This window comes from Zosterops lateralis (genome assembly GCF_965231275.1).
Source record: "Zosterops lateralis genome assembly, chromosome: 27".
Classification (NCBI taxonomy): domain Eukaryota; kingdom Metazoa; phylum Chordata; class Aves; order Passeriformes; family Zosteropidae; genus Zosterops; species Zosterops lateralis.
In genome coordinates this window covers 254,348-270,541 of record NC_139787.1, presented here as the reverse complement: position 1 = coordinate 270,541, position 16,194 = coordinate 254,348, and the positions used below count along the sequence as shown (strand labels likewise).

The following is a 16,194-nucleotide window of genomic DNA, read 5'->3' as shown; positions in this document are numbered from 1 at the left end:
AGGATCCCCTGGGCACAGTGACAGCACCCCCAGAGACAGGGACAGTATCCCCAGGGACAGCAACAGCGCCCCCGGGTGACAGGGACAGGATCCCCTGGGGACAGGGGTGGCACCCCCAGGGACAGGGGAAGCACCCTCTGGGGACAGGGGCAGGGCAGCACCCCTGGGCACAGGGACAGCACCCCCAGGGACAGGGACAGCATCCTCTGGGGATGGGGACAGGGACAGCACCCCTGGGGACAGCGACAGGACCCCCGGGGACACCACAGAGGGGACAGCACCACAGGCACGGCCACCCAGCCTGGCCCTGTGTCCTCATCACTGCACCCCTGTCCTGTATCCCCTGTCCTGTATCCCCCATCTCTGCACCCCCATCCCTGTGTCTGCCCCTTCCCCGTGTCCCTCTCCTGTCCTGGCATTCCCCACGTGTTTATCCCCGTCCCCGTGTCCCCGTGTCCCCGTGTCCCCTCACCGTAGATGACATCCTGCCTCTTCATGACGTCCATGCGGTGCTGCTGCAGGAAGGAGTTATCCACCGCCAGGCTCCACGAGTCCGCCTCGAACTCCTTCCCGTCCGCCTCCAGATCGCTCAGCAGCTGGCTCAGGATGACGTCAGGGCCTGCGGGGGACATTGGTGGCACACCGAGTCCTCCCTGTGTCCCTCCCCCGTGTCCCCTGAGGTGTCCCCAGGCCCCTGAGGTGTCCCCATGTCCCTGTGCTGTCCCCATGTCCCCTGAGGTGTCCCCACATCCCTGAGGTGTCCCCATGTCCCCTGAGGTGTCCCCATGTCCCTGCAGTGTCCCCATGTCCCTGAGGTGTCCCCACATCCCTGAGGTGTCCCCACGTCCCCTGAGGTGTCCCCACATCCCTGAGGTGTCCCCACATCCCTGAGGTGTCCCCAGGCCCCTGCAGTGTCCCCATGTCCCTGAGGTGTCCCCACTTCCCTGAGGTGTCCCCACTTCCCTGAGGTGTCCCCAGGCCCCTCAGGTGTCCCCAGGCCCCTGCAGTGTCCCCACGTCCCTGAGGTGTCCCCACGTCCCTGAGGTGTCCCCACGTCCCCTGAGGTGTCCCCACATCCCTGAGGTGTCCCCATGTCCCCTGAGGTGTCCCCAGGCCCCTGCAGTGTCCCCACCTTCGTCGATCAGCGACTCCACCGAGAGCGTCCGGTTGCGCATGTTGAGGGAATCCGTGGACTGGGACAGGATGCGCCGGATGCCCAGGGGAGAGTCATCGTTGAAGGTCCTGGGGGAGCGGGTGGGACACGATGGGGACTCTGGTGACACCTCCCGGATCCCCCTGTGTCCCCCCTGCCCCGTTCCCTGCCCTTACCCCGAGATGTTGGTGGTGGAGACGCTCTTGGACAGGGACAGGGAGGGGCGGCCGCGGCGGGGCCCCAGCAGCGTCTGCCGGAAACTCTCCGAGGGGTAGATGGCGGAGTTGGGGCGCTCCCGGATGGCATCTGGGGAGGGGACACGGGGGGACAGTGCTGGGACCCCCCCGGCGCCCCCCAGGCTCTGCAGGGACATGGGGGAGGGGAGGGGAGGGGAGGGGAGGGGAGGGGAGGGGAGGGGAGGGAAGGGGAGGGGAGGGGAGGGGAGGGGAGGGGAGGGGAGGGGAGGGGAGGGGAGGGAAGGGGAAGGAAGGGAAGGGAAGGGAAGGGAAGGAAGGGAAGGGAAGGGAAGGGAAGGGAAGGGAAGGGAAGGGAAGGGAAGGGAAGGGAAGGGAAGGGAAGGGAAGGGAAGGAAGGGAAGGGAAGGGAAGGGAAGGGAAGGGAAGGGAAGGGAAGGGAAGGGAAGGGAAGGGAAGGGAAGGGAAGGGAAGGGAAGGGAAGGGAAGGGAAGGGAAGGGAAGGGAAGGGAAGGGAAGGGAAGGGAAGGGAAGGGAAGGGAAGGGAAGGGAAGGGAAGGGAAGGGAAGGGAAGGGAAGGGAAGGGAAGGGAAGGGAAGGGAAGGGAAGGGAAGGGAAGGGAAGGGAAGGGAAGCTCCCCCCACTCACTCTTGTTGCGCAGGGACACCGACTGCAGGGCTGAGCTGTTCTTCAGCAGCGCCGCCTTCTGCTGCTGCGGGGGAGCGGAGACGTCACTGTCCTCGCGTGTCCCCAGTTCCCACCTCCCCCGGTCCCCTCACCCCCCCCGGGTCCCTCTCCCGCCCGTCCCGCCTCACCCGCGCTCACCTTCTGCTTCACCTTGGTGCAGTTGGGCAGGGTGTCCTTGCAGCGGTTGTGGATGGTGACATTGCAGGCTGCGGGGGGACACGGGGCGGTGACGGAGAGGCCACGGGGACCCTCCTGCCACCCACCCCTCCTCCCCTCCCCCGGGTCCTGCCGGAGCGACGGGAGCAGATGTGGTGGGAATGCGGGTGGATGCGGATGGCCCCGAGCTGCAGCTGCCAGGGAACAGCTGCGCCAACCCCGAGGGCACCGCGCCAGCCTGGGGCCACCAGTGCCAGCCCAGGGCCACCAGTGCCAGCCCAGGGCCACCAGTGCCAGCCCAGGGCCACCAGTGCCAGCTCGGGGCCACCAGTGTGAGCTCAGGGCCACCAGCGCCAGCCCAGGGCCACCAGAGCCAGCCCAGGGCCACCAGTGCCAGCCTGAGGCCACCAGTGCCAGCCCAGGGCCACCAGTATGAGCTCAGGGCCACCAGTGCTGGCCTGGGGCCACCAGTGCCGGCCTGGGGCCACCAGAGCCATCCCAAGGCCACCAGTGCCTGCTAAAGGCCACCTGTGCCAGCCCAGAGCCACCAGTGCCAGCTTGGGGCCACCAGCGCCAGCTCAGGGCCACCAGTATGAGCTCAGGGCCACCAGTGCCTGCTAAAGGCCACCTGTGCCAGCCCAGAGCCACCGGTGCCAGCTCAGGGCCACCAGTGCCAGCCCAGGGCCACCAGCACCAGCTAAAGGCCACCAGTGCCAGCTCAGGGCCACTAGTTCCGGCCCAGAGCCACCAGTGCCAGCACAGGGCCACCAGTGCCAGCTCAGGGCCACCAGTGCCAGTTCAAGGCCACCAGTATGAGCTCAGGGCCACCAACGCCAGCCTGGGGCCACCTGTGTCAGCCTGGGGCCATCAGTGCCAGCCTGGGGCCACCAGTATGAGCTCAGGGCCACCAGCGCCAGCTCAGGGCCACTAGTGCCAGCTCAGGGCCACCAGTGCCAGCACAGGGCCATCAGTGCCAGCTCAGGGCCACTGATGCCAGCTCACTGCATTGCCCAAAATCACAGTTTTCCACCCCAGGAAAGTCATCCTGGAAAAGCCACCGTGGCACAGTCATCCATCCTGGCAAAGGCCACCCCAAAAAAAGCCGTCCCAAAAAAAAAAAAAAAGAAAAAGCCTCCTCAGGAAAAGCCACTGCGGCAAACCCGATCTGCCAAAGCCACCCCAGCAATTCCGCCCCAGCAAAGCCACCCCAAAAAAAGTCATCCCAAAAAAAGCCTCCTCAGGAAAAGCCACTGCGGCAAAACCGCCACGGAAAAGGCACCCCAGGAAAAGCCACCCTGGCAAATCCAGGCTGGGGTTGTCACTGTGGCAAAGCCACCCTGGAAATGTCACCACGGAAATGCCACCATGGAAATGCCACCCTGGCAAAGCCACCCCAGCAAAGCCACCCTGGCCAAGCCACCACGGAAATGTCACCACGGAAATGTCACCCTGGCCAAGCCATCCCAGAAATGTCACCCTGGCAAAGCCACCCTAGGAAAGCCACCCCAGAAAAATCTATCCTGGCAACTCCATTCCAGCAAAGCCACCCTGGCCAAGCCACCAAGGAAATGTCACCACGGAAATGCCACCCTGGCAAAACCACCACAGAAATGTCATCCTGCCAAAGCCACCCCGGGAAAGCCACCCCAGAAAAATCCATCCTGGCAACACCATTCCAGCAAAGCCACCCTGGCAAAGCCACCCCACCAAATCCTCCCTGGCAAAGCCACTGCAGCAAAGCCACCCCGGAAATGTCACCCTGGAAATGCCACCCTGGCAATTCTGCCCTGGCACATCCTCCCCAGCAAAGCCATCCTGGGAAAAACCGTGATGGAAAAGACACCCCGGAGGAGCCATCCCAAAAAAAACCCACTGCGGCAAAGCCACCCTGGCAACTCCACTCCGGAAAAGCCACCCCAGCAATGCCAGCCTGGCAAAGCCACTGCAGCAAAGACACTGGTGGCAATTCTGCCCTGGAAACGCCAGCCTGGGAAAGGGATCCTGCCAAATCCAGCCTGGGAAAGGGATCCCATCAAATCCAGCCTGGGAAAGGGATCCCATCAAATCCAGTCTGGGAAAGGGATCCCATCAAATCCAGTCTGGGAAAGGGATCCTGCCAAATCCAGCCTGGGAAAGGGATCCCATCAAATCCAGCCTGGGAAAGGGATCCTGCCAAATCCAGCCTGGGAAAGGGATCCCATCAAATCCAGCCTGGGAAAGGGATCCCATCAAATCCAGCCTGGGAAAGGGATCCCATCAAATCCAGCCTGGGAAAGGGATCCCATTAAATCCAGCCTGGGAAAGGGATCCCATCAAATCCAGCCTGGGAAAGGGATCCCATTAAATCCAGCCTGGGAAAGGGATCCCATCTAATCCAGCCTGGTAATATCACACCACCAAATCCACCCCATCAAATCCAGCCTGGCAAAGCCACCCCATTAAATCCAGCCTGGGAAAGGGATCCTATCAAATCCAGCCTGGTAAAGCCACCCTGTAAAATCCAGCCTGGTAAATTCATCCCACCAAATCCACCCCATCAAATCCACCCTGGCAAAGGGATTCTATCAAATCCAGCCTGGCAAAGCCACCCCATAAAATCCACCCTGGCAAAGGGATCCTATCAAATCCAGCCTGGCAAAGCCACCCCATTAAATCCACCCTGGCAAAGGGATCCTATCAAATCCAGCCTGGCAAAGCCACCCCATTAAATCCAGCCTGGCAAAGGGATCCTATCAAATCCAGCCTGGCAAAGCCACCCCACCAAATCCACCCCACCAAACCCACCCCAGCAATGCCACCGTGCCAATCCTGCCCTGGCACATCCCCCCCAGCAAATCCCCCCTCCCAAATCCCTCCTGGCCACCCCAGCCGGGCCCATCTCCCTGGAATGTCCCCCTGTTGTCCCCCCACTGTCCCCCCGCTGTCCCCCTGGAATGTCCCCCCACTGTCCCCCTGCTGTCCCTCCTCTGTCCCCCTGCTGTCCCCCCCCTGTCCCCTGCCATCCCCCCGGGTCACTCACTGGGACACACGAGCGCCTCCTTGGCCGTGATGCTCTGTCCCCCCACTGTCCCCCCATTGTCCCCCCATTGTCCCCTGCCATCCCCCGGTGACTCACTGGGACACACGAGCGCCTCCTTGGCCGTGATGCTCTTGTTGCAGGCGAAGCACATGGTCATGCCGGACACGGAGATGGTGGTGAAGAGGTGCCCGTTGGTGTAACGCGCGTCCTTCTCTTTGCCTTCCTTCATCCTCTCCTTGTCCTTGCCCTGCCCGGAGAGAGGCGCCGGCCGCCTGAGGGGGCTGCGGCAGCGGGGTCTCCCCGGGGGTCCCCCCGCGGGTCTGGGGACGCGGCTCATGGCCCCGGGGGGCCGGGGGGGCTGCGGGAGCGGCCGGGGGTCCCCGGAGCTGCCCGAGGCTTGGGAGGACGGGGAGACTCCGCCGCGCTGCAGCATCATCCCGTCTCCACGGCAACAGGAGGCTGCGGGAGAGGAGAGAGGAGCCCCCCCGCCCCGGCGCGGCCCCCCCGGCGCCGGCCCCAATGGGGAAAGGGTGCGGGGGCGTCCCGGGGGGCGGGGCTGCCCTGGGGGGGGGTTGGGGGCATCGCTCTGCGCATCCCCCCCAAAAAAAATTCCTATTTATAGCCCAGCTGGGGGGTTTCATCCTTTTTTTCCCCCCCCCAAAAAAAACCCCAAAAAACCGGGGGGTCTGGAGGCCGCTGAGCCCCCTCCCCAACAACTCCTATTTTTAGCCCAATTTGGGGGGTTTCAGCCTTTTCCCCCCCCCAAAAAAAAAAAAAAAAAAAAAGGGGGGGGGGGTCTGGAGGCAGCTGAGCCCCCACGGGGATTTTTTTTTTTTTTTTTTTTTTTGGGGGGGTGGGTTTGGGTCTCCCCCGCACGGAAAAGGGGAAGGAGCCGCTGTCACCCCGAGTGTCACCCCGAGTGTCCCCCCGAGTGTCCCCGCGCTCACCCCGGACCCCCCCGCGCCCCCCCCGGGCACAGAGAGGCCTTTGTGCCCCCCCGGGCCGTGCCTGGCACCGGGGCTGGGCCTGGTGGGGCCGGGGGGACTTGGGGGGTCAACACAGAGCCCCCCCCCCCCAAAACGGCGGCGCTTCGGGACCCCCCCCAGTTCCCTTTAATGATCCCAACGCCAAAGGGGGTCCCGGGGTCTGTCCCGGCTCCAGACCGGCAGTGCTCTCCAATGCCAGTGAAAAAGGACCCCCGGGGGGGGCTGGAGGGGGGGAGGGACGGGGGGCGACACAGGGCAGGAGTGGGACCCCCAGGGACACCGGTGGGACCCCGAGCGGGACCCCACGAGCAGGAGTGAGACCCCACGGGACACCAGCGGGACCCCCCTGACCAGGACTGGGACCCCAGTGTCACCCCAGTGTCCCCAGTGTCACCTCAGTGTCCCCAATGTCACCCCAGTGTCACCTCAGTGTCACCCCAGTGTCACCACAGTGTCCTCGGTGTCACCTCAGTGTCCCCCAATGTCACCCCAGTGTCCCCCAGTGTCACCCCATTATTCCCCCATTATTCCCCCAATGTCACCCCAGTGTCCCCGGTGTCACCCCAGTGTCCCCCCAGTGTCCCCCAGTGTCCCCCAGTGTCACTCCAGTGTCCTCCCAATGTCCCCCCAGTGTCCCCCCAGTGTCTCCCCAATGTCCCCCAGTATCCCCCAGTGTCACCTCAGTGTCACCCCATTATCCCCCCATTATTCCCCCAGTGTCCCCCAGTGTCTCTCCATGTCCCCCCAGTATCCCCCAGTTTCCCCCCAATGTCCCCCCATTATCCCCCCAGTGTCCCCCAATGTCCTCCCAGTGTCTCCCTAGTATCACCCCAGTGTCTCCTCAATGTCACCTCAGTGTCACCCCAGTATCATCCCATTGTCACCCCATTATCCCCCCAGTGTCCCCCCATGCCCGGGGGGGGGTCGGGGGGTCTCACCCTCTCTGTTCTCAGGGGTCCCTCGGCCTCCCGGCGCTGGGGGAACGGGGCGCAGGAGCAGCAGCACATCCCGGCCCCCCCGGTTTCCCCCCGGCCCCCCCCAGTTCCCCCCCCCGGTTTCCCCCCCCGGCAGCGACATCCGCCCCGCGCGCGATTGTTCCCGCCCGTTTGTTTGTTTTCCTTTGATTTTGATTTTTTTTTTTCCCTTTTTGCTCCGCCGGGTTTTGTTTGTTTTTCTTTTATTTTCCTCCTTTTTTTTTTTCTTTTTTTTTTTTTTTTTTTTTTTTTTTTGTTAATTTCTTTTCGTTAATTTCTTCTTTTTTTCTCACTCTCCCTTTTATCTGCTTTTCTTTCTTTTTCTTTCATTTTTTTTGCTTTTTTCCCCCCTTTGCTTTCCCTTTATTCTTTTCTCCCTTTCTCCCCCTATTTTTTTCATTTTCATTCCCTTTCATTCCCTCCACTTTCTTTCTTTCCTTTATCTTTCTGCTTTTCTTTCCTTTTCCGACACTGATTTTCTTTCCTCTTTATTTTCTTTCCCCTTTTTCACCTCCCTCTCCCTTTTTTACTGTTTCCCCCCCTTTTTTACTATTTTTCCCCTTTTTTACTGTTTTTTTTCTTTTTTACTGTTTTATTTTTCCTTTTTTCCTGTTTTTTTTTTCCTTTTTTACTGTTTATTTTCCCTTTTTTCTGCTCATTTCCCCCTTTTAACTCCATTTCCTTTCTAACCGATTTTTCCTCTCTTTCCCGCTTTTCTCCTCCTTTCCCGCTATTCATTTTCCCTTTTTTTACATCTCATTTCCCTTTTTTTTACACCTTATTTTCCTTTTTTTGCCCCCACACTTTTAATTCCCTTTTTCTTTTGCTTTGGGATTTTTTTTACCATTTTTCTCCTTTTCCCCCTGACTTTTCCCCCCTTTGCCGATTTCCGTGTTTTCCCTCCCCGTTTTGGGCCCCCCCGGGGAGGAAACGGAACGCGCCAGACAAAGGCGGGACCTGCGGCCGCTTCCTGCCCCCCGACCCCGGCCCGGGACCCCCGACCCCCGCCCGGGACCCCCGACCCCCCGCCCCGGGACCCCCCGGGACCCCCGACCCCCGCCCGGGACCCCCCGACCCCCGCCCGGGACCCCCCGGACCCCCGACCCCGCCCGGGACCCCCGGGACCCCCAACCCCGGCCCGGGACCCCCGGACCCCCCGGGACCCCCCGGGACCCCCCGACCCGGCCCGGGACCCCCCCGGACCCCCGACCCCGGCCCCGGACCCCCCGGGACCCCCCGACCCCCGCCCGGGACCCCCCGGGACCCCCCGACCCCCGCCCCTGCCCCCCTGCCCGGCCCGGGACCCCCCCGGGACCCCCCCGGCCTGAGACCCCTCCCCTAAAAAACCCCCTCAGGGGATTTGGGGTCTCACCCGCTCAATCGCTGCCGCCCCTCCCCCAAAAAAACCCCCCGAAAATCGGATTTTTCCCCCCGAAATGACGCTGGGAGAATTTGGGGAGGGGTCCCGCACCCCCCCGGCCCTGCTGAGAAATGGGGGGGGGACCCACGGCAGGTTTGGGGAGTCACGGCGCCATGGGGGGGGGGGGGGTCACAAAACCCCAAAGACCCCAAAATGAGGGGATGGAGGGGGGGGGATACAACAGCCGCGCCCCTCAGCGCCCCCCAAACCCCCAAACGGCGGAGAGACCCCCAAAACCCCCCCCTGAGCCCCCCAAACCCCCCCTGAGCCCCCCAAAACCCCCCAAACGGCGGAGAGACCCCCAAAACCCCCCCCTGAGCCCCCCAAAACCCCCCAAACGGCGGAGAGACCCCCAAAACCCCCCAAACGGCGGATAGACCCCCAAATTCCCCCCCAAAACCCCCAAACGGCGGATAGACCCCCAAATTCCCCCCCAAAACCCCCAAACGGCGGATAGACCCCCAAAATCCCCCCCGAGCCCCCCCAAACCCCCCCTGAGCCCCCCAAACCCCCAAACGGCGGAGAGACCCCCCAAAAAACCCCCTGACCCCTCAAAACAGGGGAGAGACCCCCAAAAACACCCCCCTGAGCCCCCCAACCCCCCCCCCCCGAGCCCCCCAAAGCGACCCCCGCACAAACCGGGGCCCCGCGGCGGCTCCGGGGGGAGTTTCGGGGTCCCGGCACTTCCGACCCCCCCCCCCCCCTTTCCTTTCCCTCCCCGGGCGGGGGAAGTTTCGTTGCCGTAAATAGACCCGGGGCTTTTTGGGCTTTTTGGGCTTTTGGGCCTTTTGGGGCTTTTTGGGCCTTTTGGGGCCTTTTGGGGCTTCTCGGGTTCCTGTTCCGGCCCGAGGAGGTTTTGGGGGGTTGGCACAACCCTCGGGGCCGCCCCCCGCCCCAAAAACACCCGCGGGGTGTGAAAGGGGGAACCCCCCGCCCCAAAAGCCCCAAAAGCCGCAGAGGTTTGGTGGGGCTGAACCCCCAAAAACCGCCCCAGGGAGGTGATGGGGATGAGCCTTCTCCTTTTGGGGGGCGTTTCCCGCCTTTTTTGGGGCAGTTCCCTCATTTTTTGGGACTTTCCCCCCCTTTTTGGGGCAGTTCCCTGATTTTTTTGGGGCAGTTTTCCCTTTTTGGGGGCAGTTTCCCCGATTTTTGGGGCATTTCCCCCCATTTTTGGGACATTTCCCCCCATTTTTGGGCCAATTCTCCCTTTTAGGGGGGCATTTTCCCCCTTTTTTGGGGTATTTCCCCATTTTGGGGGGCAGTTCCCCCATTTTTTCTGACAATTCCCCCATTTTTGAGGCAATTTTCCCCCTTTTTAGGGCAGTTTCCCCCATTTTTGGGCCATTTCTCCCATTTTTGGGACATTTCCCCCCATTTTTTTTTGGCATTTTTCCCCTTTTGGGGGCAGTTTCCCCCCGTTTTTTGGGGACAATTCCCCCATTTTTGGGGCATTTCCCCCCTTTTGGGGCCGGGGAATTGGGGCTGAAGGGAACCAAGCCCGACCGAGGCACAAAGGCCCCGCCGGGCCGGGAGGGGAAACACGGGCGGGGGTCCCAGCGGTGCCTCCCCCCCAAAAAAACCCACCAGGGGCACCCCCAGACCCCCAAATCCGCCCCCTCGGGGGCCCCCCGCGGGTCTGGGGGCGCAGTGGGGAGGGGGGACCCCCTGGGGTGGTCTGGGGGCTCTGGGGAGGGGGGGGGGGCGCTGGTGGTGGGACCCCCCCCAAAAGCAAAGGGGGATCCCCCGGAAAGCCGCGGGGGCGAGGGGGGGGGGAGGGAAATATCTCGGACAAAACTTTCTTTAAAAAAAAAAAAAATTAAAAAAATATAAAAATCCACCATTTCCCGCCCCCCCCCGACGGCGGCGCGGGGAGCGACAACCACTTCCCCCTTCTACAGAAACGGCCCCAAAACCCTCCCAAAACCCCCCCAAAACTGCCCCCAGACCCCCCAAAACCGATCCCTGACCCCCCAAACCTCCCCCTGACCCCCCAAACCGCCCCAAAACCGCCCCCTGACCCCAAAAACCGCCTCCTGACCCCCCAAACTGCCCCAAAATTGCCCCCTGACCCCCCAAACCTCCCCCTGACCCCCAAACCGCCCCCTGACCCCCCAAACCTCTCCCCGGGCCGGGGACGCCCCCAGACCCCTCAGCGCATCCCCGAGCGGTCCCGCCCTCCCCTAAAAAATCTGAATTTTGGGGTGACCTGAGGTCCCGGGGGGCACTGAGGGTTGTGTGTCCCCCCCCCCCCCCAAGGCCTTGGCCGGGCACGCAAAGCCCCGGGACCCCCCTGAGCCCCCCCCGAGCCCCCCGGAACCCCCCTGAACCCCCCCTGAGCCCCCCCCCGGGACCCCCCCGGGTTTCCCCAGGCCGGAATTGCCACAGGCCCGTCCCCGCCCCCCCCCCCGGTCACGGGGGTGGGAGCCGCTCCCGGAGCGCCCCGTGCCTCAGTTTCCCCGAGCCCGGACCCCCCGTGCCTCAGTTTCCCCGAGCCCGGACCCCCCGTGCCTCAGTTTCCCCGTGCCCGGACCCCCCCGTGCCTCAGTTTCCCCGAGCCCGGAGCCCCCCAGCCCCGGTAAAATGGGGGTGGGGGGTCCCTAAAAGTTCTCCCCCCCCGCCCGGGAGGAGGAAAAGCGACTTCCCCATCCCCATCCCCCCCCCGCCCCCGCCCCAGCTTTGGGCCCCGAGAGGGGGATGGGGGAGGGTCGGGGGTCGGGGGGGATTTGGGGCGGCGGAGGAGCTGAGGGGGGACACGCGGGGGTCCCTGGGGGGTCCCTGGGGGGTCCCGGTGCCCGCAGCGCCCCCGGGGAGCAGCTGGGGAGGGGGGTGGGTTCCATCGGGACCCCTGAAAGGCGAGACCCCCCCCAGCCCCGAGCATCGCCAAAAAAACCCCAAAAATCCCCAAAATCCCCAAAATCCGTCCGGGGCCGGGCTGGGGCAGGGCGGGGTGAGGGATGGGGAGACCCCCTCCCGCCCCCCAAACACGAGCAGGGAGGGAAAAGCCGCCCCCAGACCCCAAAACGGGCCGGGAGAAGGGGAGAGACCCCGCTGGGGCTCGGGGGGCTCCGCTGGGGGGTTTGGGGGGCTCCGCTGGGGGGTTTGGGGGGGCCCCGCTGGGGGTCGGGGGGCCCGCTGGGGTCGGGGGGCTCCGCTGGGGCTCGGGGGGCTCCGCTGGGGTCGGGGGGCTCCCTGGCCGGACCCACCTTGGCGCGGTCGCTCCTGGCCCGGGACAGGGACTCGATCCGGGACATAACCGGGGGCGCTCCCGGTGCCTCCCGGTTCTTTCTCGGCTCCTTCCCGCTCCCCCCCGGTCCCCCCCCGGTCCCCCCCGGTCCCGCCCTCCCGGGGGCGGATCGCGCCGCCCGCCCGGCCCGGCCTCGTGCTGCCCGCGGGGCCTTTGTTCCAGCGGGGTCCGGGGATCCAGCCGGGAACACCGGGATCCAACCGGGATCCAGCCGGGATCCAACCGGGATCGAGCCTGGATCCAACCGGGATCCAGCCGGGAACACCGAGATAGACCGGGATCTGGCCGGGATCCAGCCGGGACCGGCCCCCGGGATCAGCATCCCCCGGGATCAGCCCCCCCCGGCCCGGCCCCGCGCCGCCCCCTGGGCTCCCGAGCATCCCCCGGGATCAGAGCCGGGGCCCGGCCCAGCTCTGCCTGCCGCCGCAGCGTCCCCAGGGATTTGTATTCCATTATTCCCAGGGATCTCTGTTCCAGCACCCCAAGAGATTTCTATTCCATCATCCCCAGGGATTTGTATTCCAATATCCTGAGGGATCTGTGTTCCAGCGCCCTGAGGGCTCCAGCACCCCCAGGGATCTCTATTCCAATATCCCAAAGGATCTGTGTTCCAGCATCCCCAGGGATTTCTATTCCAGCACCCCCAGGGATCCCTGTTCCAGCACCCCAGAGATCTGTGTTCCATCATTCCCAGGGATCTCTATTCCAGCACCCCAGGGATTTGTGTTCCAGCACCCCGAGGGCTCCAGCACCCTCAGGGATTTATATTCCATCATCCCCAGGGATTTGTATTCCATCATCCCCAGGGATCCCTATTCCAGCACCCCAGGGATCCATATTCCAACATCCCAAAGGATCTGTATTCCAGCACCCTCAGGGAATTGTATTCCAGCATCCCAAGGGCTCCAGCACCCCCAGGGATCCCTGTTCCAGCACCCCCAGGATCCACAATCCAGCACACCCAGAGATCTCTGTTCCAGCACCCCAAGGGATTTCTATTCCAACATCCCCAGGGATTTGTATTCCATCATTCCCAGGGATCCCTGTTCCAGCACCCCGAGGGCTCCAGCACCCCAAAGGATCTGTATTCCAGCACCCCCAGGGATTTATATTCCATCATCTCCAGGGATTTGCATCCAGCACCCCGAGGGATGATCTCTATTCCAGCACCCCAAAGGATCTGTGTTCCATCATCCCCCAGGGATCCCTATTCCAGCATTCCCAGGGATTTGTATTCCAGCATCCCAAGGGCTCCAGCCCCCCCAGGGATCCCTATTCCAGCCCCCCCCGGTCCCAGCCCGGCACCCCTCGGGATTTGCCCCCAGACACATCCCGGATCTCCCCCCCCCCCTCAGTGTCCCCTGGAATCCCCCCGGAGCCCCCCCGGGCCGCCCCCCGGAGCCCCCCCGGAGCCCCCCCGGGCCGCCCCTCGGAGCCCCCCCTGGCCCGGCCCCGCAGTCCGGATGTGGCCCCGAGTCCAGCCCTTCCTCTCCGTGCCTCAGTTTCCCCTCTGGCACCGTCCTGGAAACCCCCCGAGCTCTGGGAACAGCCCAATCCCACCCCGGGGTGACCCCGGCATTGGGACCCCCAAGGGAAACAACAAATCCCACAAAATTCCCCCCGAGGAGACCCCAAAGGGCCCTTTTGGGGTGACACAAATCCCAGCCCTGCTCTCCTCCGTTCTGGGGACTTTTATCTCCCAAACCGCAGCAAATCCGGGCCCTTCCCGGGGATGGAAACTCGGGATAAAGGCGCTGTTTTGGGGAAATAAAAATGTTTATTTTCCCCGGTAAAAGAGCCCTGGGAGAGGCCCCGGCGGCGTCACCCGGTGAAACATTAACCCCCCCCCGATAAAGGGGATTTATCAGCCCCGATAACGCTCCGGGTCCTGTCTGAGCCTTTTTGGGGACCCCAAAAAACCCCCCAAATGTCACCGGGGGAGCCCCAGCGCGAAGCCCCCCCCCCAAATGGGGATGGGGGCGGCTCCTGGGGGGATTCGGGGTGTTTTATCCCGAATTTCCCGGCCCGGAGGGGAAAGGAGTGATGGGTTAATGAATAACCGGGAAAGGCCGCGGTGCCAGGGGTTGGTGTCACCGCTCACAAACCCCGCGGGAGAGGGGGGGGGATCCAGCCCGGGAGGGTGGGGTGGGATTCCCGGGGTGGGAAAAGTTGGGATCCGGAAAAAAAAAAAAAAAAAAAAAAAAAATAATAATAAAAAAAAAAAAAAAATATATATATATATATATATATATATATATATATATATATATATATAAAATAAAATTTAAAAATATATATAAAATAAAATTAAAAATATATAATAAAATTAATATATATAATAAAATTAAATATATACATAAAATAAAATTTTAATATATATAATAAAATTAAAATACATATATATAAAATAAAATTTTAAAATATATATAATAAAATTTTAAAATATATATATAAAATAAAATTAAATAAATATATATATATATATAAAATAAATTTTTTTGAAAAATATATATATAAAATAAAATTAAAAAAAAAAAAAAATCCGGAAAAAATCCCAAAAGTGCCGAGCCCGGGATGGGAACAGATCCATGGAGGAGTCTGGGCCTCGTCCCTGATTCATCCCCGACTCATCCCCGGCTCATTCCCGGGCTCCCAGGGCTGGGTTTTAATTAAAGTGCGGATTTTAATTAACTCCGGTCACCAAAGCGGAATGGAGGCCTCGGGGGGCCCCGGGAGTGGGGGGAGGGTGAGGCCAGACCCCCCCTCACCCACATTCCCCATTCCTCATTTCCTCCTCAGACACCCGGGGCCGGGACTCGCCTCCTCTCCCTCCAAAACAGCCCCAAAACCACAGAAAAAACCCCAGAGAGGCCCCCGGGTGCTCCAGGGGGGTCGGGGGGCTCTTCCCACCCGGATCCGCTCGGGGAAAACCCGCGGGGGGCGAGGGGAGGGGGCGGCCCGGCCGTGGGGACACCGGGGGGGGAACGGGGGGTCTGAGTGACCCCAGAGCCGACCTGGGGGGTCCCAGTGCCCCCAGAGCCCCCAGCACCGCCCCGGGGGTCTGAGTGACCCCAGAGCCGGGCCGGGGGGGTCCCAGTGCCCCCAGAGCCGGGCCCGGGGGGGTCCCAGTGCCCCCAGAGCCCCCAGCACCGCCCCGGGGGGTCCCAGTGCCCCCAGTGCCCCCAGTACCGGCCCCGGGCCAGAACTGCCCACCGGGACCCCCCGGGGATGGATCTGGGGGTCTCCCCAGCCCCCCCCGGGACCCCCTGCCCATCCCTGGGCTCGGGGGGTCACACGGGAACCCCCCAGGACGTTCCCCCAAAGGGAGATGATTATTATTATTATTATTATTATTATTATTATTAAAACTCCCGTTTGGGGGATAACAATCCCCTCCATCCCCGCTCTCCCAGGCGGGACCGACGCCCCCTCCCCACCCCCCACCGCCCCCCAACTCTGCGGCGCCTTTTCCCCACAAAGAATCCCAAACAAACAAACAATCGAACAAACCCCAACAAACGCCCCAAGGGGGGCGGGTTTGGGCCGGGTCCGGACGGGGCTGGGCCCGGAGCCCCCCCGGGCGGGATTTGGGGCGGGGGGAGCAGAGCCGCCCCCTCCCCCCCCATGGGAACAGCTGGCGGCGGGTCCGGCGGGAGGGGTGGGGAGGGGGAGGGGGAGGGGGAGGAGGAGGAGGAGGAGGAAGGGGATTAACGGCCCCAATGGCGCCGAGTCGGGGCCGCCCCGGGGGGGGAACGAGCGGGGTTTGGACCCCCCCCCCCAAAAAAAACCAAACCCGCCTGGGGGGACAAAGCCACTGATGTGTCCCCTCGTGCCTCAGTTTCCCCCCCTGAGCTCCCCCAAAATGGGGTGGGGAGGGGGGACCCCCCGTGCCCCCCCCGGGTCACCAAACCCCCCCCCCGAGTCACTAAAACCCCTCAGGAAAAGGGAAACTGAGGCACGGGAGGGGAAGGAGCGGGAGGAAAACATTCCCGGGGAAAGGATGGCGGCGGGAAAGGCCGGGATTGGGGCGGGGGGGATCCGGTTGGGATCCTTTCCCCGAGAACAACGCGCGTTTTTCATCCCCAAAGTCTGGGGGACGGCGAGGGACGGAGCGGGGAAACTGAGGCACGGCGGAGCATCCGTGGGCCCAGCCCGGTACCCCGTTATCCCGGTACCCCGTTATCCCGGTATCCTGTTATCCTGTTTTCCCGTTTTCCCGTTTTCCTGTTTTCCCTCTTTCCTGTTTTCCCGTTTTCCCGTTATCCCATTTTTCCTGTTTTCCTGTTTTCCCATTATCCCATTTTCCTGTTTTCCCCTTTATCCCGTTTTCCTGTTTTCCCTTTTTCCCCTTTATCCCGTTT

The 16,194-nt window shown here is 62.5% G+C and overlaps 1 protein-coding gene across 1 annotated transcript in view; it reads right to left on the bottom strand.

Moving 5' to 3' along the window:
- LOC310919454 (uncharacterized protein) overlaps nt 1–16,194 on the bottom strand; it is a gene marked incomplete at its 5' end in the record, with an annotated part of 30,042 nt that overhangs the window by 5,169 nt on the left and 8,679 nt on the right. The window contains 6 exon segments of the mRNA XM_083878819.1: nt 473–619; nt 1,133–1,242; nt 1,330–1,459; nt 1,996–2,059; nt 2,173–2,240; nt 5,306–5,456. Coding sequence (XP_083734945.1) covers nt 473–619; nt 1,133–1,242; nt 1,330–1,459; nt 1,996–2,059; nt 2,173–2,240; nt 5,306–5,456 — 670 coding nt within the window.